Source organism: Furipterus horrens, unplaced genomic scaffold (genome assembly GCF_987537825.1).
Source record: "Furipterus horrens unplaced genomic scaffold, mFurHor1.1.pri manual_scaffold_6, whole genome shotgun sequence".
Lineage (NCBI taxonomy): Eukaryota > Metazoa > Chordata > Mammalia > Chiroptera > Furipteridae > Furipterus > Furipterus horrens.
This window is the reverse complement of record NW_028327176.1, coordinates 90,824,209-90,851,633: the sequence shown is the minus strand read 5'-3', so window position 1 is coordinate 90,851,633 and position 27,425 is coordinate 90,824,209. Positions and strand designations below refer to the sequence as shown.

Here is a 27,425-nt window from a genome sequence, read left to right as displayed (position 1 = left end):
AGGGCTCAAGAAAAATAATTATTATTAACAGGAGACTTGTTAAGTAAATTACACTACACCTGTTAACATTCATTGAAAAAAGATGCAGAGCTTTATGCATAATACGCCAGTTTTTGTAAAAAACTTTAAAATAAAACATACCCACATATTCATATATAATCAGGTCTATGTACGTACTTATAAAGCATCTCTGAAAGAATACACAAGACACCAGTAGCAAGTGGTTTGGAAGGGAACTGGTTGACTGGAGGATCTGGCAGCAGTGATTTAGTTTTTACTGCAAACCTTTCTGTACCTCTCTGAATTAGTACCATGTGCATGTATCACCTTTTTAAGAAGTAAATTAAGTAATCTTAAAAGTGTTGGGAGGTTTTAAGGGGACAATATGTGAAAAGCCCTCTTAATACAATTCCTCTGGGTGATAATACTAGCAGGTAGTGAGGTAGATTCGCAAGTATTAGAATGCTACCCAGCAAACAGTACCCAGGAAATTGTTTTCTATCTCCCTTCCATTTTTGTAATTTATTCCTTACCCAACATTTAGAAAATACAAGGTTAGCATGTGCCTTATTTGACATAACAGATATGATCCAAAAGTTGCTTTTAAATAGAAATGTAGCCAATTCAATCATTTTCATGTTGATTTCTACTAAGATTCCAGAGGGAATGTTCTTGTGCACAGATCTTTAGTTATAGATATGCCTCTTACCTTTTTCGCTAGAAAAATCTCTACTCCCTAAACTTCTCTGTAAACAAACCATTCCATATCGTCGTCGGCAGCCGTCCGTCTCGAGAGACTATGGTGTAGCTTCTTAAGAGTCTATCTGCACCGCCGAGAATGGTTGTGCAGTCCGACTCGGGAGTGACACGGTATCTGTCTCCTCCCGTGTTGAATCGACATCTTGCGATGACACTGGAGTGTCCTCTCCAGTGAAGCTGAAGCTACAGAGCCTCGAGAGACGATGGTGTAGCTTCTTAAGAGTCTATCTGCACCGCCGAGAATGGCTGTGCAGTCCGACTCGGGAGTGACACGGTATCTGTCTCCTCCCGTGTTGAATCGACATCTTGCGATGACGCTGGAGTGTCCTCTCCAGTGAAGCTGAAGCTACAGAGCCTGGGCAGGGTGATATGGAGGGTCTGCTGTTGCCCATGCAGCAGACCCCCCCTCTCTTCGCAGCTGAAGGGTCCAAGGGAAAGACGGAGTCAATACAGCTTGGCTTCAGGTGCGCCGCAGGAGTTGCCGGTGTTGACTACAACGTCAAACAGCCTTAGGGACTCCGGCTCCGGATTTTCTGTCGGGGTTTACTCCCTTAGCCTTTCCCCTGAAGAGGTATGCCGCAAGGCAGCGGAGGTTTTTTTGGAATCAGAGTTTTCCTTCTCTGATGTGCCCTGACTGGAAGATCGAACCAGCGACACTTAGCTCGCAGGCCGACGCTCAATCCACTGAGCCAAACCAGCCAGGGGAGGAACCATTCCGTATACTACTACAGAAATACAAACAATGAGACTAATGTGTTTAGTTTCTTAGGCAGAGGAAATGATTAGGGTTAGGGATCAAAGAATAACGTAAAAGTCTGGCTTACAGAGAAAAGTCTGAGACAAAACAAAAATTAAAACAAACAAAAACACCAAAAGGGCCACTGATTTGTCTTTTAATATTTGCCAATACTCTAAGATGAGGGCACTTGAACTCTCCAAGTTCACAAGCCTCTTTGTGGTACAATATAAAGATCAGAGGATAAATTTCAAGAAGATGTCAACGGGCCAGTTAGGTTAGGTGAATGGACAGAAAAACAAGACCACTCTTATTTTTAGATCCTCAGATTCTCTCCTTAAAAGAGTATTAACACTTGCCAGTATCTATGCAGGGAAAAAAAAAAAAAAAAAAGCAATCTCAATTTCGAAGGCTTAAGGGCCAATGGCCATCAATACTATCCAAGAAAATCATAGTGGACTGTTTTTTTAAAGCTGTCAGCCGAATGTGCTAGCACAGCCAGAAAGACCATGATGAATGATAGCCTTCATTTGCAAAGGGATCAGAGCCCAAATGGAATTTGTTAACATATTCTTGAAACAAACAGTGCTGTATCTGTACCTGGAACATTCAGTATAACTAATCATTTTATTGAATCTCAGAAAGGACAGGCAAGAAGTCAAAAAGGGAAGAGAAACCAAGATGATCATAGAGATTAAATGAAGATAGAATAAAAACCTGGCAATTAAGATGCTCAGTTACTGAGATCCAAGATGGTAGAGGAGTAAGTGGAAGCTACATTCACGTCCTCCCAGGACCAATCTGGAATTACAACTTAATTGTGGAGAAACCATCCAGAATAAGCAACTGACTACTAGCTTATAACCACGGACAGACAGAAAGGCCGCTTCACAACGTGACTGGTGGGAAGTGCGGAGATATGAGAGGGCTGGCTGAGCTCCCGCGGGTGGCAGCTGAAGGGAGGAGAAACATCACAGCAGCTGGGGGTTCCCCCTGAGAAGGGTGGGGTCTAAACCCCCAGCTGGGCTTCCCAGTATATGACAACAGAGCAGAAAGTAAAATAACATCCAGCTGTGAAAAGTGCAAAGCCGCAGGGTTTTTTGCTGGCCTGAGAGAAACAGCTGGAGACAAAGAGCTCTTAAAGGGACCACGTACAAAAATATATTGGCACCCACTTACCCTGGGCTCAAGCAGAGGGAGGGCAGAGAGGACTAGAGATGTTTAAGGAGAATATGGGGCAGCGGCTTACAGGAGAACTGAGGGAGCAGTCGACTGGCCCCAGTGCTGACTCATTCCCCGTACTGTAGGCAGACCACTGCCCTCCAAGTGGCATCAGCCTGAGGGAAACCAATAACCTCACCTGCAGGAATTAATATGCTCCGCCCTCGGTGCCTAAGCCTGATGGCTGATCACAGATTGAATAGATTAACAACTAAAGGAGACAGAAAAAGGCAGTATATCTCTGGTAGTCTCGAACAGGCTGCCTAGGCCCAGATTGGGACATGATCTGATGCCACCAGGGGCAGAACCAGGAAGTAAAGAAAGTGCGTGCACCTCTAAAACAGTATACAAGATGTGGTGGAAGGAGTGACTTCTCAGTCAGCTAGCTGGAGGGAAGGATCCACCAAAAAGCAACACGACAACCAAAACCCAAGCACAACCAGACAGCCCAAATAAATGGCATAAAGTGTATCCCAAGAGCATCAAGTTCAAGAGATCAAGGAGACTGCACCACTGAATCCAATAGGTCTCCTACCACAGAAGGTCACAACATGAAGACAGGAAGTCAGAGCAGATCAATCTAAGAAGCAGAAACAAACAAGAAGAGTCACACAAAAATGGGGAGACAAAGAAACAACCCCCCATCAAAAGGAAAGGAGGAATCCCCAGAAAGAGTGCTAAATGAAATACAGGGAAGCAAACTATCAGACATGGAATTCAAAATAATGATTATAAGAAGCTCAATGAGCTCAGTGAGCTCAAAGAAAACTACAAAGAACTCCAGGGAAGCTATAAGGAACTTACTGAGAACTACAGCACCGTTAAAAAGGACATAGAAACTACCAATAAGAACCAGGAGGAAATGAAGAATACAATTTTTGAATTGAAGAACACAGCAGAAGGAATCAAAAGCAGGCTAGATAAAGCAGAAGACTGGATCAGCGAGCTGGTGGACAACAGAAAAAATTCCCAGATAGTGCAACAGAATGAAAAAAGACTAAAAAAGAATGAAGAGGGTTTAAGAGAGCTGCAGGACAACATGAAATGTAATAATATCCATATCATAGGAATACCAGAAGGAGAAGAAGAGGAGCAAGGGATAGTAAACTTGTTTGAAAAAGTAATGACAGAAAACTTCCCCAATGTGATGAGAGAAAAAGTCATGCAAGTCCAGGAAGCACAGAGGGTTCCAATAAATATGAACGCAAACAGGCCCACTCCAAGACACATCATAATTAAAATGGCAAAACTTAAAGACAAAGAGAGAATCCTAAAAGCAGCAAGAGAGAAACAGCTAATAACATACAAGGGAGCTCCGACAAGGCTATCATCAGATTTCTCAACAGAAACACTATAAGCCAGAAGGGAATGGCAAAAAAAAATATTCCAAGCAATGAAAACCAAAGGCCTACAACCATGACTACTCTACCCAGCAAGGCTCTCATTCAAAATGGAAGGTGAAATAAGGAGTTTCTCAGACAAAAGAAGGCTAAAAGAATACATCTCCACCAAATCAGCATTGCAAGAGATGCTAAAACGTCTGCTTTAAGAAGATGAAGAAATGGACAGAGACAGAGAGGAATACAGGTACAAAGGGGGAAATGACAATGAATAAGCACCTATCACTAATAACCTTAAAGGTAAATGGATTAAATGCACCAGTCAAAAGACATAGGGTAGCTGAATGAATTAGAAAGCATGACCCACATATACCCTGTCTACAAGAGACCCACCTCAGAAAAAAATATATATACACAGACTGAAAGTGAAGGGATGGAAAAAAAGTATTTCATGAAAATGGACATGAAAAAAAGCTGGGGTATCAGAAAAAAAAAGATTTCACAACAAAGGCCATAACAAGAGACAAAGAAGGACATTTCATAACACTTAAGGGAACAAGCCATCAAGAAGATATAACCCTGTGGACTTCCGGCCAAGATGGAGGCTTAGACGGACACGCTAAGTCTCCCTCTACAACTAGAGAGGAATACAACTACTTCAAAACAAAGGATAACTAGAAATTCCAGAAAATAAAACTACACGGAAGCCCAACATATGAAGTTATAAACCAGCGGTGCCATTCGGGCAGGTAAGAGTTAAAGAGGGCAAAGCTGTTTGCGGAGCGGCGGGGCGGCGAAAAATCCCGGCGGCAGTTAAGCCCCTGGCAGTGCGCGACCCCAGCGCTGGGGAGAGCGGCCACCGCATCGCCTTGAACAGTGAGGCCCAGGGGGGCGGGAGGACGGATCCCGGTCTCCTAGCTGAATAACTGTGTGAATCCATTTTGGACCCCCGCCCCCAAAGAAAGAAAGCACCACAGGGCTGCAAAATAGGTCGCAGACAGGCGCCGGTCGCTGACTTGTGACGCGTACACAGGCACTGCCCCCGACAGCCGGCCCAAGAAAACAAAACGCATCTGTCAAAATGTGGCAGACAACTATAGAAATCCCGGTGACACAGCTCACCAGGCAGCAGATAGAGAACCTGACAGATGAACAGATAAGAAACCTGTCAGAGGCTCAGTTCTGGGCCATTGTTATCAGGTGGCTTACAGAATTCACAAAAGAGCAGGAAAAAGATAAGAAAGAAGTGAAAAACTTTCATAACGAAAGGAACAAAACCGCATACGAGACAGATGGTGAGGGAAAAAAATCCAGAGTTCATTTCAACAAACTGGAATATGGAGAAGGAACAAGCAGTCAACCAATGCAGCGAGAGGAAATGGGAAGCAACAATGAGAGGATCAGAAACCTCTGGGACAGCTATAAAAGGCCCAACATAAGAATCATTGGTTTGCCAGAGAATGAGGAAGATGAACTAGAACTTGAAAAATTGAGTGAAAATATAATAAAGGAGAACTTCCCAGACTTGGGGAAGGGAATAGACTTGCAGGTCCAGGAAGCAAGGAGAGTTCCCAAGAGACTGGACCCAGGGAGAACCACTCCAAGACACATTATAATCAAAATGTCAAAAATTAAAGATAAAGAGAGAATCTTAAAAGCAGCAAGAGAGAAGAAAAGAATTATGTACAAAGGGGTCCCAATTAGACTATCAGCAGACTTCTCAAGGGAAACCCTACAGGCAAGAAGGGACTGGCAAGAAATATTCAAAGTAATGAAAATCCAAAACCTACAACCACGAATACTCTATCCAGCGAAATTGTCATTCAGAATAGAAGGACAGAGAAAGTGTTTCCAGGACAAAATAAAACTGAAAGAGTTCATTAGATCCAAACCACTGTTATATGAGATGTTAAAGGGACTGGTTTAAAAAACAGAAGCTAAGGAGATGAAACAAAGGCAAACTAAATAGGCAACGAGAGTGGAAAAGGAACTGTGGGTACGGGAAGCATATTGGGGGGAGGTCAACAGGGAGGGGGAGTGGGGAAAGGGAGGGAGATGATATAGGAATTGGGGATCAAGGTAGGAGGGAATGGAATAGACGGAGAGAGGTTGGGAGGAACTGTATGCACAACTAATGGACATAATCTAAAAGGGGGGGACAGCTGGAGGGAGGGGGGCCACCGGGTGGAGGGGAGCAGAAGGAAGGGAAATTGGCACAAATGTAATATTTTAATCAATAAAACACATTAAATCTGAAAAAAAAAAAAAAAAGACTGCATGAGAAAAACTTGCTTGAAAGAGGAGCGAAGGCATCCTTTCTTTTTTTTTTTTTAATATGCTTTATTGATTATGCTGTTACAGTTGTCCCAATTTCTTTTCCCTTTGTTCCCTCCACCCAGTGACCTCCCTCTCTCCAGTTGTCCCCGACTCTTAGTCCATGCCCATTGGTTGTGCATACAGTTCTTCTCAACATCTTCCTGTCTACCCCATTCCCTCCTACTACGCTTCTTAATTCCTGTACCGTCTCCCACCCTTTCTCCCTTTCCCCCTCCTCCCTGATGACCTCCCTCCATAATGTTCCCCATACCTATAATTCTTTTCCCCCCTCTTGTTGCCTAGTTTGCCTTTGTTTTGGTTCCCTAGCTTCTGTTGTTGGTTGACAGCAGAGCTTGTGAGAAGCATTGGGTGGAGTCGAATTGGCCTCCAAGATCTGACCTCAAACCTGGTGATCCAAATATTCTACATGAGTCACTTGTTGACAGAAAGACCATTATATTCCCACCTCTGCACATAAAACTGGGTCTCATGAAGCAATTTGTGAAAGCTTTGCCAACGGAAGGACACTGTTTCAAGTATCCATTTTGGCATTTCCTAGCCTGTCATTTGAAAAGATAAAATACCTTAATGTGTATGTTTGGTACAGAACTTTACTACTTGTACACAATTTGACTTACAGTAACAATATATAGCCTTTATGTGAATAAACTAATTCTAAATAAATAGTATATTCAAGTAATTTTTTCTTTATTTTCCTTTGTACATTTTGTATGATTTTTGGGACAAAGGGAGGGTATTCTTTACCTTAAAAAGTTGATGTGTTAGAGAAAAACTGGGTTCATTTTTGGATTCAGATGCCAAAAGTTATTCAAAAACAAGTTTCAGATATAACTCAACGAAAATTGTGTTCCCCAGTGTTATTTAATAGCATGTTATTCAGTCTCCATAAATTTGAATGTTTTTGAGTTTTTTTCTTGAGATTGATTTCTAGTTTCAAGCCATTGTGATCTGAGAAGATCTTGATATAATTTCAATTTTCTTTAATTTGTTGAGGCTTGTTTTGTATCCTATCATGTGGTAGTCTATCTTTGAAAATGTTCCATGTGCATTTGAAAATATGTTATTTTGCTTCTGTGGGGTAAAAGGTTATATATATCAATTAAGTCCATTTGATCTAGAGTGTTGTTCAGTGCTACAATATCCTTGGTGTTTCTTTGCTCAGATCTTTTCATTGTTGACAATCGGGTGTTAAAGCCCTTTACTATGAGTGTGTTGCTGTCGATACCCTTCTTGAAGTCTTCCAAGATTTTTCTTATATATTTGGGTGCTCTTATGTTGGGTGCATATATGTTTACAAGGGTTATATCTTCTATTTTTTTTTTCAGATTTAATGTGTTTTATTGATTAAAATATTACATTTGTGCCAATTTCCCTTCCCTCTGCTCCCCTCCACCCAGTGGCCCCCCTCCCTCCAGCTGTCCCCCCCTTTTAGATTATGTCCATTAGTTGTGCATACAGTTCCTCCCAACCTCTCTCCGTCTATTCCATTCCCTCCTACCTTGATCCCCAATTCCTATATCATCTCCCTCCCTTTCCCCACTCCCCCTCCCTGTTGACCTCCCCCCAATATGCTTCCCGTACCCACAGTTCCTTTTCCACTCTCGTTGCCTATTTAGTTTGCCTTTGTTTCATCTCCTTAGCTTCTGTTTTTTAAACCAGTCCCTTTAACATCTCATATAACAGTGGTTTGGATCTAATGAACTCTTTCAGTTTTATTTTGTCCTGGAAACACTTTCTCTGTCCTTCTATTCTGAATGACAATTTCGCTGGATAGAGTATTCGTGGTTGTAGGTTTTGGATTTTCATTACTTTGAATATTTCTTGCCAGTCCCTTCTTGCCTGTAGGGTTTCCCTTGAGAAGTCTGCTGATAGTCTAATTGGGACCCCTTTGTACATAATTCTTTTCTTCTCTCTTGCTGCTTTTAAGATTCTCTCTTTATCTTTAATTTTTGACATTTTGATTATAATGTGTCTTGGAGTGGTTCTCCCTGGGTCCAGTCTCTTGGGAACTCTCCTTGCTTCCTGGACCTGCAAGTCTATTCCCTTCCCCAAGTCTGGGAAGTTCTCCTTTATTATATTTTCACTCAATTTTTCAAGTTCTAGTTCATCTTCCTCATTCTCTGGCAAACCAATGATTCTTATGTTGGGCCTTTTATAGCTGTCCCAGAGGTTTCTGATCCTCTCATTGTTGCTTCCCATTTCCTCTCGCTGCATTGGTTGACTGCTTGTTCCTTCTCCATATTCCAGTTTGTTGAAATGAACTCTGGATTTTTTTTCCTCACCATCTGTCTCGCATGTGGTTTTGTTCCTTTCGTTATGAAAGTTTTTCGCTTCTTTCTTATCTTTTTCCTGCTCTTTTGTGAATTCTGTAAGCCACCTGATAACAATGGCCCAGAACTGAGCCTCTGACAGGTTTCTTATCTGTTCATCTGTCAGGTTCTCTATCTGCTGCCTGGTGAGCTGTGTCACCGGGATTTCTATAGTTGTCTGCCACATTTTGACAGATGCGTTTTGTTTTCTTGGGCCGGCTGTCGGGGGCAGTGCCTGTGTACGCGTCACAAGTCAGCGACCGGCGCCTGTCTGCGACCTATTTTGCAGCCCTGTGGTGCTTTCTTTCTTTGGGGGCGGGGGTCCAAAATGGATTCACACAGTTATTCAGCTAGGAGACCGGGATCCGTCCTCCCGCCCCCCTGGGCCTCACTGTTCAAGGCGATGCGGTGGCCGCTCTCCCCAGCGCTGGGGTCGCGCACTGCCAGGGGCTTAACTGCCGCCGGGATTTTTCGCCGCCCCGCCGCTCCGCAAACAGCTTTGCCCTCTTTAACTCTTACCTGCCCGAATGGCACCGCTGGTTTATAACTTCATATGTTGGGCTTCCGTGTAGTTTTATTTTCTGGAATTTCTAGTTATCCTTTGTTTTGAAGTAGTTGTATTCCTCTCTAGTTGTAGAGGGAGACTTAGCGTGTCCGTCTAAGCCTCCATCTTGGCCCTCTCATGCAGTCTTGATGCCAGGAGTTCTGCAGCCTTTTTGGATAGTCCCAAATCTCGTGCCAAACCATTCAACTCATACTGATCAAATCCCTTACGAACTGAGTCGTCTTCAATTTCAAAATCTTCATCGTTGCTGTCACTTAGTTCTTCACCATACTCCTGTTTTTCGGAAGAGGGTAGTTCAATGAAAACTGGCACTGGGATTTCAGCTGAATGAGGCACTGGGCGTATAGCTTACAGTGGACTAGGACACTCTATTTTACATTTATTTTTCTTGTTATATCCTGACGTTTTCACTATACAAAAGTAGCAATCACTTGAATAACCTCTGGGCTCTTGCCAAACCATAGGTATACCAAATGACAATTTAATCACGTGTTCCCTTCGTCCACATCGTAAACTCTCGACACACTGCTTTGCACACCTTGTGAGGGCCCAATACTTACCTTGATCACCAAGTTTTATTTTAAAATGTGCAAAAAAGGTTGCCTGACAAATGTGGTGATGTTTGTCCTTTGACTGGGAATGGTGAAACTGCCACAGATAGAACAAACGAATCAGAGTTGTTCAGGCACCTACTATGAGAAATAGGAGAGGCAGACACGATGTGAAGGAAATAAGTATGTATGTAAATAAAAAAATAAATTCTGCTAACTCCTTGTATACAGACAAGAACTCGGACTACACTTCACAATACGATTCACTATATAGAGCGGCACACAACCTCTCACCACACTGTCTCATGTGTAGCTGAATAGCATAGACAAGCATGAATCTGTCGTCACTGGTCTCCAAGATCATCCCCTACCCCTCCCCACCTGAGGGAGGTTTGCTCTCAGCCAATAGGAGAACACTACTGCTTCCCTCGATCCAGGCTCGATACAGCCTAGAGTGGTCCCATTAAGATAAGCTGCACAGAAAAAACTTGACATGATAGAAAAAAACTGCAGTTTTGAAATCAGCATGCCTATTTAAGTCTAAAGCAGCTGAAAAATCGAACTCAACAGGAATTGTTATAAACTGTTCCCCTGTGTAATGAATGGGTTAACAATGACATCAAGGAAGAAATAAAAAAGTTTCTGGAAACAAATGAAACTGAACACACACCAGCCCCAAACCTATGGGACAGAGTGAAGGCAGTCCTGATAGGGAAGTTCATAGTAATACAGGCCTCCCTAAAAAGGATAGAAGAATCTCAAATAAACAACTTAACCCTACAGCTACAAGAACTAGAGGAACAACAACAAAGCCCAAAGCAAGTAGAAGGAAGGAAATCATCAAGATCAGAGTAGAATTAAATGACATAGAGACTAAAAGAACAATTCAAAGGACTGATAAAACCAGGAGCTGGTTCTTTGAAAAGATAAGCAAAATCGACAAGCCTTAAACAGACTCATTCAGAAAAAAAGAGAGAAGACCCAAATAAATAAAATCAGAAACAAAAGAGGAGAAATCATAACTGATACCACAGAAATACAGAGAATTGTAAGAAATTACTACATGACAAGAAATTTGAGGATCTGGGTGAAATGGACAAATTTCTGGAAACATACAATCTTCCAAAACTGATCAAGAAGAAGCAGAAAACCTAAATAAACTGACAACAGCTCGTGAAATTGAAGCCATAACAAAAAAACTCCCAGCACACAAAAGCCCTGGACCAGATGGCTTCACGGGAGAATTTTACAAAACATTTAAGGATCTAACTCCTATCCCTCTCAAACTATTCCAAAAAATCCAAGAGTACGGAAGACTCCCAAACTCTTTCTATGAAGTCAGTATTATCCTGATTTCAAAACCAGGTCAAGACACAACAAAGAAAGAAAACTACAGGCCAATATCATTGATGAACATAGATGCTAAAATCCTCAACAAAATATTGGCAAACCAGATCCAGCAATACATTAAAAAGATCATACACCACAATCCAGTGGGATTCATCCCAGGGATGCAAGGATGGTATAATATTTGCAAATCAATACATGTAATACACCACATAAACAAAATTAAAGAAAAAAATCACATGATCATATCAATAGATGCTGAAAAAGCATTTGCTAAAGTTCAGCACCCATTTATGATAAAAAACACTCAACAAACTGGGAATAGAGGGAGCATACCTCAACATAATAAAGGCCATATACAAGAAATCTACCGCCAACATCATACTCATGGGCAAAAACTAAAAGCTTTCCTCCTAAGGTCAGGAAGAAGACAAGTATGTCCACTCTCTCCACTTCTGTTCAACATAGTTTTGGAAGTTCTAGCCACAGCTATCAGACAAGAAAAAGAAATAAAAGGCATATGGATTGGAAAGAAGGAAGTAAAACTCATTATTTGTAGAAGACATGATACTGTACATAGAAAACCCTATAGACTCCTCCACCAAAAACCTACTCGACCTGATAAATGAATTTGGCAAAATAGCAGGGTACAAAAACAATATTCAGAAATCAAAGGCATTTCTGTACACCAACAATGAAATATCAGACAAAGAAACTAGAAAAAATCCCATTTACTATAGCAACAGGAAAAATAAAGTACTTAGGAATAAACTTAACCAAGGAGATGAAAAACCTGTACTCGGAAAACTACAGAACACTGAAGAAAGAAATTAAGGAAGATACAAATAAATGGAAGCATATACCATGTTCAAGGATGGGAAGAATCAACATCATTAAAATGTCCATAGTACCCATAGCAATTTACAGATTCAATGCAATCTCTATTAAAATACCAATGACATATTTCACAGACCTAGAACGAATACTTCAAAAATTTATATGGAACCAAAAACAACCCCAAATAGCCTCAGCAATCTTGAGAAAAAGGAACAAAGTAGGAGAAATCACAACACCTGATATCAAACTATATTACAAGGCCATGGTAATCAAAACAGTATAGTACTGGCATAAGAACAGACATATAAACCAATGGAACATGATAAAGAGTCCAGAAATAAACCCAGGTCTCTATGGTCAATTAATATTTGAAAAAGGGGGAAGGAGCATAAAATGGAGTAAAAATAGTCTCTTCAACAAATGGTGTTGGGAGAACTGGACAGGGACATGCAAAAAAATGAAACTAGACCATCAACTTACACCATACACCAGAATAAACTCAAGATGAATAAAAGACTTAAATGTAAGACATGACATCATAAAAGTCATAAAAAAAATAGGCAGTAAAATCTCAGATATCCCACACAGCAATATTTTTGCCAATATATCTCCCAGAGCAAGGGAAATAAAGGAAAGAATAAGCCAATGGGACTACACCAAACTAAAAAGTGTCTGCTCAGACTTCCAGCCAAGAAGGAGGCCTAGACAGACAAGTTGCGTCTCCCTCCACAACTAAGAAGAAATACAACTACCTCAAACTAGAAACAACCAGAAGTTCCAGAAAATCAAACTGCATGGAAGTCCAAAAAGCAAAGATATAAAAAAGAGATACTCATCCAGACAGGTAGGAGGGGCAGAGCCGGGTTGGAGAGGACATGGTGTGGTGGTGGTGGCAACGGCAGGCCAGCAGAAAATGCAGTCACACATTTTAAAAAGTCAGAAGGGACACCTGGGGAGCGTTCCCAGCTCCTCACCAGACCCAGCAGCTCACAGTCCCAGCACCGGGGAAAATCAAGCCTCATTGCTCTGATTGTGCAAACCAGTGGGGGTTGGGGCGGAGGCAGAAATTGCCAGTCTCTCAATAGCATCCGCTTATTTAAAGGGTCCCCACAGTCCTAAAACATCCACAGACCCACCCACTCTGGGAGCAACAGCCAGGGCAACAGTTAGAGGTGCTATGGAAGCAAGAGAAGTGCCTAGAAAAGGGGAGAGTGCTGAGGGGGTGGCATTGTTCCCTCTCGGACCCCTCCCCCACATTCAGCACCACAATGTGGTGAACCAGGTAGCCCTGTGCTGACGAATCCCTAAGACTCTGCCCCTTACAATGTAACAGGAGCGACAGCTCTACCTAACACACACAGGCAAACAAACACAGGATGCCTGTCAGAATGAGGAGACAGAGAAGTATGGCCCAAAAGGGAGAATGGATCAAGGTTTCAGTGGGAGAACTAAGCAACGAGGAGATAACCAAGCTAACAGATGAGGAGATAAACAACCTAACAGAAGCAGAATTCAAAACACTGATGATAAAAATACTCACAGGCTTGACAGATATGCTTTAGTACGGCAAACGCATAAGAGAAGAAGTGAAGGCTATGCTAAGTGAAATGAAGGAAGAGCCACACAAAACCAATGGTGAAGGGAAGAAAACCGGGGTTCAAATCAATGATTTGGAAAATAAGGAAGAAAAAAAAAAAAAAGTCAACCAGTACAGAATGAGGAAACAAGAATTTTTAAAAATGTAGGAGAGGCTTGGGAACCTCTGGGACAACTTTCAACGTGCCAACATCTGAATCATGGGGGTGCCAGAAGGAGAAGAGGAAGAGCAAGAAATTGAAAACTTATGTGAAAAAATGGAGGAAAACTTCCCAAATTTGGTGAAGGAAATAGACATACAAATCCAGGAAGCACGGAGAGTCACGGGTGAGCTGGACCCAGAGGGGACCACACCAAGACACATCATGATTAAAATGCCAAAGGTGAAAGATAAAGAGAGAATCCTAAAAGCAGCAAAAGAGATGCAGAGAGTTGCCTACAAAGGGGCGTCTATAAGACTATAAACTGATTTCTCAAAAGACACTTTGCAGACAAGAAGGGACTGGCAAGAAGTATTCAATGTGATGAAAAGCAACCTACAACCAGATTACTCTATCCAGCAAAGCTATCATTTAGAATGGAAGGGCAGATGAAGTGCTTCCCAGAGAAGATAAAGCTAAAAGAGTTCCCCATCACCAAGCCATTATTATATGAGATGTCAAAGGGACTTACTTAAGATAAAGATCAGAACTATGAACACTAAAATGACAACAAACTCACAGCTATCAACAACTGAATCTAAAAAATGAAAACAAAATCCAACTAAGCAAACCAGAATAGGAACAGAATCATAGGTATGGGGATCATTTGGAGGGTTATCAGCTGGGAGGGGGAATGGGGAGAAATGGGGAAATGGTTCAGGGAATAAGAAGCATATCAGTTGGTACAAAATAGACAGGGGGAAGTTAAGAATAATATAGGAAAGGGTGAAACCAAAGAACTTATATGCACGACCCATGGACATAAACTAAGGGAAATGGGATTGCTGGAGGGAAGGGGGGTACTGGGCAGAGGGAAGCACAGGGGGAAATAATTGGAACTAATGTAACAACATAATCAATAGAATATACTTAAAAAAAAAAAAGTTTCTGGGCCCTGGCTGAAGTGGCTCAGTGGATTGAGCATCAGCCTGCGAGCCAAGTGTAGCTGGTTCGATTCCCAGTCAGGGCATGTTACTAGGTTGCACGTCAGGTCCCCAGTTGGGAGCGCGAGTGAGAGACAACCACACAGTGATGTTTCTCTCCCTCTCTTCTCCTTTCCCCTCTCTCTAAAAAAAATAAAATAAATAAACAAACAAACAAAAAAGTTTCTGCTCAGTGAAAGAAAATATCAGCAAGATGAAAAGGGAACCAACCGTATAGAAAAACGTATTTGCCAATGATACCTCAGACAAGGGTTTGATCTCCAAAATACATAAAGAACTTATAAGACTCAACACCCAGAAGACAGACAATCCAATTTAAAAATGGGCAAAGGACCTGAACAAACACTTCTCCAAAGAGGACATACAGATGGCCCACAGGCATATGAAAGAATGCTCAACATCACTAGCCATCAGAGAGATGCAAATTAAAACCACAATGAAATAACACCTCACATGGTCAGAATGGCCATCAATAACAAATCAACAAACAACAAGTGCTGCGAGGAGGTGGAGAAAAGGGAACTCTAGTGCACTGTTGGTGGGAATGCAGACGGGTGCAGCCCCTGTGGAAAATAGTATGGAATTTCCTCAAAAAACTAAAAACGGAACTGCCTTTTGATCCCACAATTCCACTGCTAGGATTATACCCAAAGAATCCTGAAACACCAATTCAGAAGAACCTATGAAACCATATGTCCATAGCAGCGCTATTTACAATAGCCAAGTGCTGGAAACAGCCCAAGTGTCCATCACTGGATGTCGTCGTCGGCAGCCGTCCGTCTCGAGAGACGATGGCGTAGCTTCTTGAGAGTCTATCTGCACCAGCGAGAATGGCTGTGCAGTCCGACTCGGGAGTGACAATCCCTGCCGCACTTGTTACAGGTGAAGGCAGATGGCCGTTGTTGCTGCTGTTGACGCTGCTTCCGCCTCGATCTTTTCTGGGCCGCCTCCTCGTTGCGCGCAGCCTCTGCGCGTGACGTGCCTTGCCTGACCGCGAGCCTCCAGGCTAGGCAGTCGTCTGCTTGAACTTCCCATGTGTTGAGATTGATGGAGCATTGTGTCATGTCCTTTTTGCAGATGTCTTTGAACCGCAGTTTTGGGCGCCCTGTCATCCTCTGGCCTTCTGCTAGCTCGCCGTAGAGGAGGTCTTTGGGAATACGGCCTGCATCCATTCTTTTGACATGGCCGAGCCACCTGAGGCGTCTCTCACTAAGAACTGCATGCAAACTGCTCATGTTGGCTCGCTTCAGCACCTCGGTGTTGGGGACCTTATCCTGCCAGGCAACATGCAGGACGCATCGCAGGCACCTCATGTGGAAGCTGTTGAGTTTCCTTTCGTGCCTTGCGTAGGTGGTCCACGTCTCGCTGCCACAGAGGAGAGTGCTGAGTACGCAGGCTTGGTAGATGCGCAGTCTGGTGTTCTCAGTGAGGCTGGAATTGTTCCACGCTCGCCGGTTCAGTTTGGCCATAACTGTGGCTGCCCTGGCGATTCTCCGATTGACCTCCAAGTCGACTGACAGAGAGCTCGAGATGGTGGACCCAAGGTAAGTGAAATCGTTGACAACCTCCAGGGTGTATCCGTCGATGGTGATGCATGGGGGAGTCCCCGTGCCTTGAGCCATAACGTTCATCACTGGATGAGTGGGTCAAAAAACTGTGGTACATTTACATGATGGAATTCTATGCAGCAGAAAGAAAGAAGGAACTCCTGCCATTTGCAACAACATGGATGGAACTGGAGAGTATTACGTTAGCGAAATAAGCCAGGCGGCAAAAGAAAAATACCATATGATCTCACCTAATACAGGAACCTAATAACAAAACAAATGAGCAAAATAGAATCAGAGGCATGGAAACAAGGAACAGACTTGTCTCCTTTGGTCAAAGGAGACGGGAGAGGGAGAGTAGGAGGGAAAGAAGGGGAAGGATCTAGTCAAGGAACTAATTTAAATGTCCCATGGACATGGACAACAGGGTGGGTATTGACTGTGGGAGAGGGGTGAGGTGGGCGAGACAGGGGAGAGCAATGGGAAAAGACGGGACAACTGTAATAGAACGACAATAAAAAAATGGGAAACAAAAAATAAAGATGCTCAACTTCCTGGCATTTATAATTTACCTATCCCATCTCTAACCTTCCAAATCCAAACTCAACTCTAGAGCACGCTGGTTGCCATTCCACCTTCCAAACATACCTAAGTTACTAAATCGGGCTCTTCTCCCTACTCCCTGTTCAAAACTGTATCCATCCTAAAACATTTCCTTCAAATTCCACATCCCCAACTCCCCCCACCATGAGACTTTCTCTGACCTACACCAGCATCTACTAATCCATGCCTTCTCCTATTCCTTAAACAAATAAATCAGGGCTTATATTGCTTTTAAAAAAATAAACTGTTTTTAGCCGTTGCTGGTGTGGCTCAGTGGATCAAGTGCCAGCCTGTGAACCAAAGGGTTGATGGTTCAATTCCCAGTCAGGGAACATGCCTGAATTTTGGCCAGGTCCCCCGTTGGGGGCATGTGAGAAGCGACCGATTAATGTAGCTCACACATTGATGTTTCTCTTCCTCTCTTTCTCCCTCCCTTCCCTTCTCTCTAAAAATAAATAAATAAAATCTTTTAAAAAATAAAAATAACTTTAAAAAAATAAACTAGGTTTACATCATAATACAAGGCTGTTTATGTTCAACACCTACACAAGCTTTAAGACATTATGGAGTTGAAGCCTCAGAGACCCCCTCCCTTCCTTCCTAGGAACATATTTTATTGAATCTGGCATTTTTCACCTTCATTTTTTGTATTTACATTTTTATTTTCTATGTATAGTATTGTTTTTCGTGTTTTTAAAACTATATAAATGGCACCACACTGTAGATATTGCGTTTTTTGGCTGTAAGTCATAAATGTTACCATAAATATTACTTAATTTCATAGTTAGCTGTCTAATCTCCCCAACACAAATTTTAAAAACATATGCTCCAAAAAATTATAAAAATCATTTAATTCAAATTTTCAAACACAAATAAAAGTACAGAGAAAACTATAACAAAATCCAAGAACACCCATTACTCTGATTTAACAAATGTTAACATTCATCACATTTTTTTGTAAGAAATTGGAGCATTAGAGAGAGACTACTGAAGTCCCAATGGCAGTCCTCAGTCCCATTTCTCTTTCTCCCCATGAGATAACCACTATTCTAAAGTGGCTATGAAATCTTCCCCATCTGTCTTTATACTTTCACATATATTCATGTATCCATAAACAACATACTTTTTAATGTTTTAAAATTTCACATAAAAAACTGTATACTGCCAAAGAACTTATATGCACGACCCATGGACATGAACTAAGGTGGGGTGGGATTGCTAAAGGGAAGGGGGGTACTGGGAGGAGGGGAGCAAAGGGGGGAAAAGTTGGAACTACTGTAACATAATCAATAAAATATACTTAAAACAAAACAAAACTGTATACTGTACATATAGTTCTACAAACTTGATTTTCTCACTCAACAATGTGTGTTCACCCAGCTCCACATGTAAGTTTTTCTGATTACAAAAGTAACATATGCTTAGTGGAAAAACCAGAAAGTTGCTTATACACAGCATTCTCACTAGGGGAAGCCACCGTTTCAAGCCAATTTTCACCTTCTACATGTCTTTGTCTGTAATCCCCTCACCACCTGGCACTTAACAAAACTTAATGAGTGAAGATTGGAACGCTACAAAACCCAGGTCTGTTTTAAGCTGACTCTTGTTTTGCTGCACCTAAAAACTATAGGCAAACATGCTGCATCTCAGAGAAATCACATTGCCAATGCAAAGAAAAGAACGTACGGAATGTGCTGCAACGGAGAAAAAAGAAGTGAAAATCCTGGTCAACCTCTGTCATTCTTTTTAATAAAATCAACATCACAGAATGTATTGGCATAGCTGGTTCAGGAAGCTGGAACAGTGCAAAAACCTTGGTAGGAAAGATCAACAGATGTTTGCTTAACGCTGACAACGGAGCTAAAGCAAATACGGGACTAGAGCTATCCAATTTAAAGCCAAACGAGCTGGTAACTGATTCAGGTTCACACACCGATTTGATGGAAGTCTTCCAGACAGGAGGATCTACACTGCTTTAGTGATAATTTAGTATCTTCACTTTATTAATAAAACATTTCCAAGCTAAGAACAGGGTGTAATGCACCTGCCCAGACAGACTGGTACCATTACCCCGAATCTATCAGATTCATTAATGTTACGAAAAATGACCAAACAACAGAGAAGACTCCTATTTAATTCAAGTGATTAGACACTTTTCTCAACTTCATTTAATGCTAAAAAGAGTTCCTTGACTTTAACAAACACTTTTGCTTAAAAAGAGGAAGAAGCCCTCCCCAGAAAGATAGGAAATAAGACTGTGGGAAATGAGCTAGGCTCTGGCTTACACTTGTCTCTCCTATTCCAAGTCTCATCCACATCTTTTCACTGGAGGTGTCCACATCCTTGAACTGGATGAGGTGCTTTGACAGAGGGTGTCTTAATCACAGCAAAGGCTGAGTGAAGGAGAAAGCAGTAGTAGAGAGAGAGCATGGACCAGGAGTCAAGAAATCTGCAGTGTGATTTGAGGTCAGTCATTACCCCTCTGGCCACAGCTTCCTCACCAGAAGTGATCTTGAGTCAATTCCATACAAAATTCTACAATTTCATGACACTCAGATGTTCAGCAGCACCAGCAAGTCACTACTTTCCAAGACAGAAAAGCTTACCATCAGCACCCCCCACCCATCTACTCTTACCTATGAATCATGCCTGGTGTAAGTGACAGAACAAGAGAAATATCCAATAGCATGAGTTGGAATTGGTTAAGTTAAAGCTTAATACTCAACTTCAGAACTGGTAAGAGCCTTAGTGCTCACTTAATCCAAACGTCTTATTTCACGGAGAAGGAAACTGAGCATGGAGTTTTTAAGTATTCTGTCTTAACACTTGGCTTTTTCCCTAAGGCTATCATACCACAATCTTACCTGACTACCTAAGCCAGAAGCCTGGGAATAACACCTCCTTGGTTCCCCCTTCTCCCTCACTCGCCAAATCCAATGATTTACCAAGTCCTGTAGATATTCTCAAACTTGACCTCTACTAGCCATTGCCATTGCCCTAGTCCAAGCCAACATGGCCTCTCCCTCTACTGATTGCATTAGCCCCCTAACTATACTCACTCTGATCCCCAGCAGGGATGCAGCAGTGGGTGAAAGAGATGGGAAGGGTACCTCAAGTGTTTGGAAATGTGTAAATGTATATGGGAAGGGTAATGGTCTCAATAACTGGTGGGCTTCCTATCATTTAGTGGGCAAGCGCCAGAGATGTAAAACATTCTACAGTACAGTACAACCCAGAATTCACCCACTCAAAACAGCAACTGTTGATCCTCACCCCTAACTTTGAAAACACTGGTCCAAGCCATTTTCCTCAGGACAGCCAGAATGATATTTTTATAAATGCAAATCCGACTGTGTCTCATCTCCCATCAACTTTTTAATGGCATCCCACTGCTCTTAGGATAAAGATCAAAGTCCATAACTTGGCCTATCTTTCCAACCATGAAGGGCCTGGAAGACTCAGAGACTTTGGGCCGGTTTCCAACTACAAAAGAGAGGTTTACAGAGGGGCAAGAAGAGAAGCAGGAAAACCAATGAGGAGTCTATAGCAGTCATCTAGACAGGAGAGGACTCAGACTAATCTATATGGCAGTATGGATAGAAGTGGTAAAAACAGCTCAGACTTGGGATGTACTTGAAGAGCCAACAGGACTTGCTGATGATTTGGATGTGGCAGGAAGGGAAAGAGAAGAATCAAAAACATTAGGAAATGGGTCTAAGGAACCTGGTGAACGGTGGGGCTATTAAGTGAGACGGAAAGAATAGCTTTGCAGGAGTGGACAGATGTGGAAATCAAGAGTTCTATTTGGATGTGTCAAGTGTGAGATGCATTAATCATTCAAGATCCATATGGCAAAAGCCCCCAGCACTAGAAATCAGGTTTCTTCCAATCAATTCAGGACTGTTTTCTCAGAGGTTCTCAAAGTGCAGCTCCCAGATTAGCAGCAGCAGTATCACTTGGGAACTTCTTAGAAGCGCAGCTTCTCAGGTCCCCTCTTACAACTTCTGAATCTGAAACTCTGAAGTGGGGCCTGGGAATCTACATTTTAACAAGCCTTCCTGGGGAGTCACTCAAGTTTGAGAACCATTGCTCAAAATCACACTTCTCATAGCTGAAGAACGCCTGATGCCACAGCTGACCCACATTAGGCTTCTTTGTGCCTCCATAAACCCTCTGCTTAGTTAAATAAGTGGTATTTTTTTTTCCACCCAGTACTCATTGAAGGCTCCAGACTCACCACTGATCAATTTTTTTCAATTCCAGTTTCAGAAACTAAAGCAAGGGGGAGAAACAAATAAAAATAGGAGATTCTGTGATTACACCTATCATTTTCATAACAGCTAATATTATTGAGCACCTCCTATGTACTTTCTATGCATTATCTCAACCCTCATAATAGCCTTATAGGTTAGATACTCTGTTCCTGTTTTATAGATGAAGAGACTGAGGCATGAAGAGGTTAAGTAACTTACTCAAGGTCACGCAGCTAGAAAGTAGCAGAGCTCGGATTTGAACCTAGGCCGTCAGGTCCAGAGCCAGCATCTTTTTTTTTTGAGATATAATTGACATAAACATTGTGAAAGTTTAAGGTGTACAATGTGTTGGCTTGATACATTTATAGATTGCAATTGATTACCACCAAAGTGTTAGCTAACACCTCTATCACATAATTTACCACATAATATATCACATAATTATCATTTCTTTTTTTGTAGTGAGAACAATTAAGATCTAGTCTCTTAGCAACTTTTAAGTTTTGTTGACTATAATCACTATGCTGTGCATCAGACCTCCAGGATTTATTTATCTACTAGCTGCAAGTTTCCACATGATACATACTGTCTCCTCTCTTCCTAGGCATTCATACAAGGACTATCTGATCTATTAAGTACACTGGGCTCTTATGAATACTGAGAGAACTTAAAAGGAGGTTTAATTCCATCAAGTTACGATATGATCCAGCAATTCCACTCCTTCATATACTCAAAAGAATAGGAAACATACATCCACACAAAAACCTGCCCGTGAATTTCATAGCATTATTCATAATAACCCAAAAGTGGAAACAACCCAAATGTCCATCAGCTGATGAATGGATAAGCAAAACAAGGTATAGCCATACAATGGAGTACTACTTAGCTGTAAAAAGGAATGAAATACTGATACATGATACAACATGATGAGCCTTGAAAACATGCTTAATAAAAGAAACCAAAAAAGCTCTCATATCACATTATTCCATTTATATGAAATGTCCAGAATAGGTAAATCTATACAAACAGAAAGATTAGTTATTGCCAGGAGCAGCAGATGGGGAGTAACTACTAATGGATATGAGTTTTCTTTTTGGGGTGATAAAAATGTTCTGAAATTAGTGGTGATGGTTATACAAAACCATCTATAGATGAATAAACTAAGTATCTACTGAACAGTGGATGAATTTTTATGTAGAATGTGAATTATATCTCAATAAAGATGTTTTGTTTTGTTTTTTAAAAAGGATGTTTAATTAATTGTGAACTTAGGCTATTTTGCTAAATAAAATTCCTACTTGTTGTCATTAAAGTTGCTAGATCACGATCAAAGAAACTGAAAGTAACCTGCCATCACTTTGAATTTTTACCTTTCAGTTTTCAAAGAACAGTAAACTAGTTTCACTTCTAGGTTGTAATGGACCTAGACACAGTCATCTGTGTCATTTTACCACCCAGGAGAAAGTTTTTCTTCACTAAGATCCAAAGAGTACAAATGCAAAAATTCTATTCTTGAGAAAAATGCCCTAATATTTTCCTTAAGTCAAAGCACTTACTACCTTGCCCTGGCTGGTGTGGCTCAGTGGATTAAACGCCAGCCTGAGAACCCAAAAAGGTTGCCGGTTCAATTCCAGTTGGGGCACATGCCTGAGTTGCAGGCCAGGTGCCCAATTGCGACACGGAAGAGGCAGCTGATTGATGTTTCTTTCACAAATCAATGTTTCTCTCCCTCCCTCTCTTCCCCTCTCTCCAAAAATAAATAAATAAAATCTTTAAAAAAAAAACACTATCTAAAAGTAAGTAACCAGAGGCTCCTCTGGCTTCCTTGCTAAAAGCATACAACTAAACACTACATCTCTTCAACAAGCAAGTACTAAAAACTACTATGAATTGTGGCTACATTTTAATGCCTTAAGATAAACAATGAATATAAATACCTAGTACTGGGGTAAGGATCTGAGAAACATTCTTTTAAATGTTTACTTGCTCTAATTATAACAGTAATACTAATAATTGGACTTATTGAACAAATATTGTATACTATACTAAATAAACACTGCCCTTGGCTCTTTACAAATAGGATGTTTCATTTGTGTTCATAGTAACCCTGAGGAAAGTATTTTAATCCTTATTTCATAGATAAGGAAACTGAAGCCTAGAGAGATTGAGTAAATCACTTGTGTTTGATCACACAGGTAAGAGTCCAAATAAAACCCCAAGTATTTCTGAACTCAAATAATCTCTTCTCTATCCCTCTATATTCCTTTTCAAAATGAAAAATGAAGCCAGAAACTTGAAGAAACTTAAGAGACCACCCCTTTTCTATCTTACAAAAGTAGTGCTTTGAAAAGATGACTATTCCTATAGTCCCAAAGAGGAAATAAAGAAAACAAAAGATTGTTAACAAAGAGGAAATATATTAACCAAAAGATTGTTAATAACAACCAGCAGTCAATAGGCACAAAATGTCATGCCATGCCCCACATCTCATACACTGTTTCCTGATTTAACAGTTTCCCATGTATTCTGCTTATAATCTGAGGATATCAAAATTTAATGATCTCATTATGGGAAACCCCAGAGAACACCAGTTAGTGAAACTGGAGAGCTCACTAGACCAGGAAGGAAAAGGAATCAGTTGGCAGGAAGTGGTGTTTATCTAAAAACATAAAAATCTTTAGCATTAATATTAACACTGTAATTCCACAGCACTTTAATTTGAAGTATCTCTACATTCCTTTTCATTATGTTAATACTGTATTACTAAAACCTGATTACCACTCTATTCTAATAGAATCCTAAATAAAATAAGACCGCTATATAGCCACCACTGACCTTCACTGCTCTATTGATATATGAGATATATACATGCCGCAGTTCAACAGATTATCCCAGACTCAATTAGAAAAGGTAGCATGTGGGGCACAACCAAACATGAATTTCATCACCAGGTAGAATCTAGCTAGCAGAAATCTTAAATTCACAATTGAAACATGCACTCATCCTTACTCTTCTCAGGACTCTGCCCAAACCAAATTGAAACTGTAAACCAACAACAGATTGGTGGACGTACAATTAATTGCTAAGCATACACCCAAAAAAATTTTTATAAGTAGCGCAGAAGGTCTGCTATCCAACCAAACAACTGAAGAATGAAAAAAATTAGTGCATGAAAAAAAATTTTTGCATAAAAACAACATTACAACTCATGGAGAGAAGTAGTTGTTTGGGGTTGAACAAAGCCTTAAAAAATGCTAAAGAAATAACCTCGATTCTTGGGTCACCCTGTAATAATTCATAATGGGAAAGGGCCAACTCAAGATGAAATAAGGTCGAGCTTGAGAATTTTCCTCATTTTTCCTGTTCCCCCCGCAGACAGTCCCAAGCTCCCAGCAGAGCCTTGTGGGAGTCCAGGAAAAAAAGATGCTGAGCTGGAGGAGCATCCTCGTGCAAACAACCACCTGTGCGTGATGGAGACCCCCATGAGGGACTTCTGTTTAAAGTGAGAAGCAGGTCTGGGGATGGTCCTCTTAACCCAGGACGTACAATGAATACTCACCCAACTCCACCGTCCCTCACGCCCGGACTCTCTGGCCACCTCCTGCTGAGAGCAGCCGCCCCCCCCCCCCGAGCCCTCCGCCCCCAGACCCCGGTCTGCTCCCCCAGCCATCCCCAAAGCGCATTGCCTGCTCCTCTACCTGACAGCTGCCCTGCCAACCGCCAAGCAGTCCTAACTCCCCCAGCCCAGGTTGCCTGAAATAGCCTTCGGGGGTAGGTGGCGCCCCAGGCCCGCAGGATTTAGGGCTTAGGATCAGGAAGGGTTTGTCCAATCCCTTTCACTCTCAGCGTCCTAGGCTCACCTCCCCGGCAGCTTGGCGCTCCTCTTCCAAAATTGCTTGCTGTTCTCGGCGGCCATTGCTCTGGCCCAGGGAAGGCCTTCTAGGCGGGGCAGGGGGAGGGGGTACGCGGCGAGATGCCCCCAGGACCCCGCAGTCAGAAGGCCAACCCAGGCCGCTTCCCGGCCGCCGGTCAACGGCTCCCAGACCCTGGAAGTGCCATCTTGGATGTGGGCATTCCCCCCCTTCCCCATCCACCGCCGCTGTCATTGGTGGGCGGCCAGGCCGTAGTCGGACGAACCAATCAAGAGCCGGAATCCTGCAGGCCGCTGAAGCCGAACGATCACGTCAGAGGCTGGGCACACAGGTGGACCGGGAAGGCGGTGCTTGGACGGCAGGGAGGCGGGGCTGAAAGTTCCTCACCCCGAGAAGGGAATAAGTAGGTAAAGGACCTATGGGAAGTAGGAAAGGGTATTGTTTTTTGCGGGGGGGTGAGGGGAGGATGAGGTTCTTGCATCTAATATTGTTTGGAAAGAGAACATATGTATTATATACATAAATCTTGACCTAAAAGTAAGGGTCCATGTGTTGTGTGAAGCCCATTTCTAACATCTAACTCGACGACTCTCTGGTTATTACCCTTTGCTTTCCCTTTTCGTTTGGAACTGGGGTTTTTTGTTTGTTTAGTGGGTTGGGTTGTTTGTTTGTTTGTTTGTTTGTTTGATTGTTTTAAATCTGTGAAGGAAGATCAATAGGGATCCTATAGCCCGCGGTTGGTAACTGTTCAACACGTGAATAACGGTTGCTTCATAAGTCTTTTTCTCCTCTGTTAATTGAACACTGTCGAAGAACTTGTGCTGTAAGTAAATTGGAATGATCTAATTCGTTTCAACCAGTAACTGTTACTTTCTGACTATGAGAACCAAATGCTGACAAATAATATTTAGGAAATGTTCTTATTTTATCCAACCAATTCAGACTCCTAAGTAACGTTTCTTGCGAGAACATGTATATCTCCATCGCATGAATCACAAAGATTAAGAATATACCCCCAAACAGGCTTAATTTATCTTATTAATTTATTATAAATCTTTCACTCTTGAATTTATTTTCATTTCAGTTTTGACTCAGAATAAGATTTAATATGAGCATTTTGAATCCTTTGAATGTCTTGACTTTTTTTTTTTTTGCTCTTTTTGAGTTTCTCTGGTTTTATACAACAGTGATTAGGGGGGTGGGCAGGAAGCACACATCAGTCCAGGGTAGTTTTCATCCCAACAAGGGACTGTTGAAGTGGGCTTCTTGGCCCCCACCACTGTTTACTGCTACCACGTGTCCTTTTACGTACGGGAGAATACTTAAGGACCCCCTGTCTAAAGAATGACCTTTTTTTATATGCCTTCCAATGGTGTCTTTCTACATAGACATTCAAGCTTCTTTTGCCCCCTAATTTCACAATCATGGGATTGTATGAAAAGGGCTAGTTTTACTTTCTCTGGACCTTTCATGCTTTTATAGATTTCATCTTATCTTGTCTCAGATAGTCAACTTTTATGGGCATTTAATCCATCAAATAAGAGCTCCTCTTATCCTTTTAACCTTATCTTCTTCATCATTTTAGCTGCCTTTCTTTAGCTGTTCTTTTTCTTACAATGCAGTGACCATAACTAAACTCCAAGAGGGCTTTCCTGAAGTTTTGTTAAAGCTGGTGTTTTATCTTTATTCTGGACAGACAGAACTTTTACTGGCATTTTGGACTATATAAGAGCTGATGTCTTGAAGGGATAATATATGGTGACTTTCGGGTCCCTTTTCTTGGTTGCAACCGGCAGTTCAGAGTTCAGAGTTGTCTCCCCCTGTTGTGAGCTATCTTACACTTGTCCGTGTGGCAAGTCACCTGTCACTTTCCAGTCTACTCACATAGCTTTAGCAATGTTCCCAAATGTTCCAGAGGAGCTCCCTATTAACTCGGTATTTCACATGTGGAAAGCAGAATATAATTTGTGTACCTAGAAATGTCTCAGTGTTCCTTTTTCTTAATTGTTTATGAAATGTTAAGTAACACGTATCTCCTAGGGATGCTGTTAACATTGTTCAACCCAGAGAAGCCCTATTATTTCTATTCTTTATTTTCTCTATCTATGCCAGTTTCCCATCCAACATTTTAAAAATTCACTCCAGCCATCTAGCAATAACTTATTAAATAGTCTTTATTAGGGAAGTGGAGATTGTTGGGACCTTTCTCACCACCAGTACTACTTGGCCTGTCTGCTTCCACTCCGGTCCCCTTGTAATATATACCCCACACAGCAGCCAGAGAGAGCCTTTCAAATCCTCAGTCAGATTACATCACTCTTCTAGGCCCAATATCTTGAAATGGCTCCATCACACTTGGCATAAAATCCAAACTGCTTAAAGACCCTACATGATTTTTTTCCAATTTC

At 41.7% G+C, this 27,425-nt stretch overlaps 1 protein-coding gene across 2 annotated transcripts in view; it reads right to left on the bottom strand.

The window, feature by feature from the left end:
- Nucleotides 1–25,215, bottom strand: part of TBC1D22B (TBC1 domain family member 22B) — a 97,570-nt gene extending 72,355 nt beyond the window's left edge. For both annotated transcript variants that reach the window (XM_090282329.1, XM_090282330.1), the window contains exon 1: nucleotides 25,006–25,215. In XM_090282329.1, the coding sequence (XP_090138455.1) occupies nucleotides 25,006–25,061 (56 nt within the window). In that variant the 5' untranslated portion in view covers nucleotides 25,062–25,215. The remainder of the gene's footprint in view (nucleotides 1–25,005) is intronic.
- Between the last annotated feature and the right edge of the window lie 2,210 nt (nucleotides 25,216–27,425).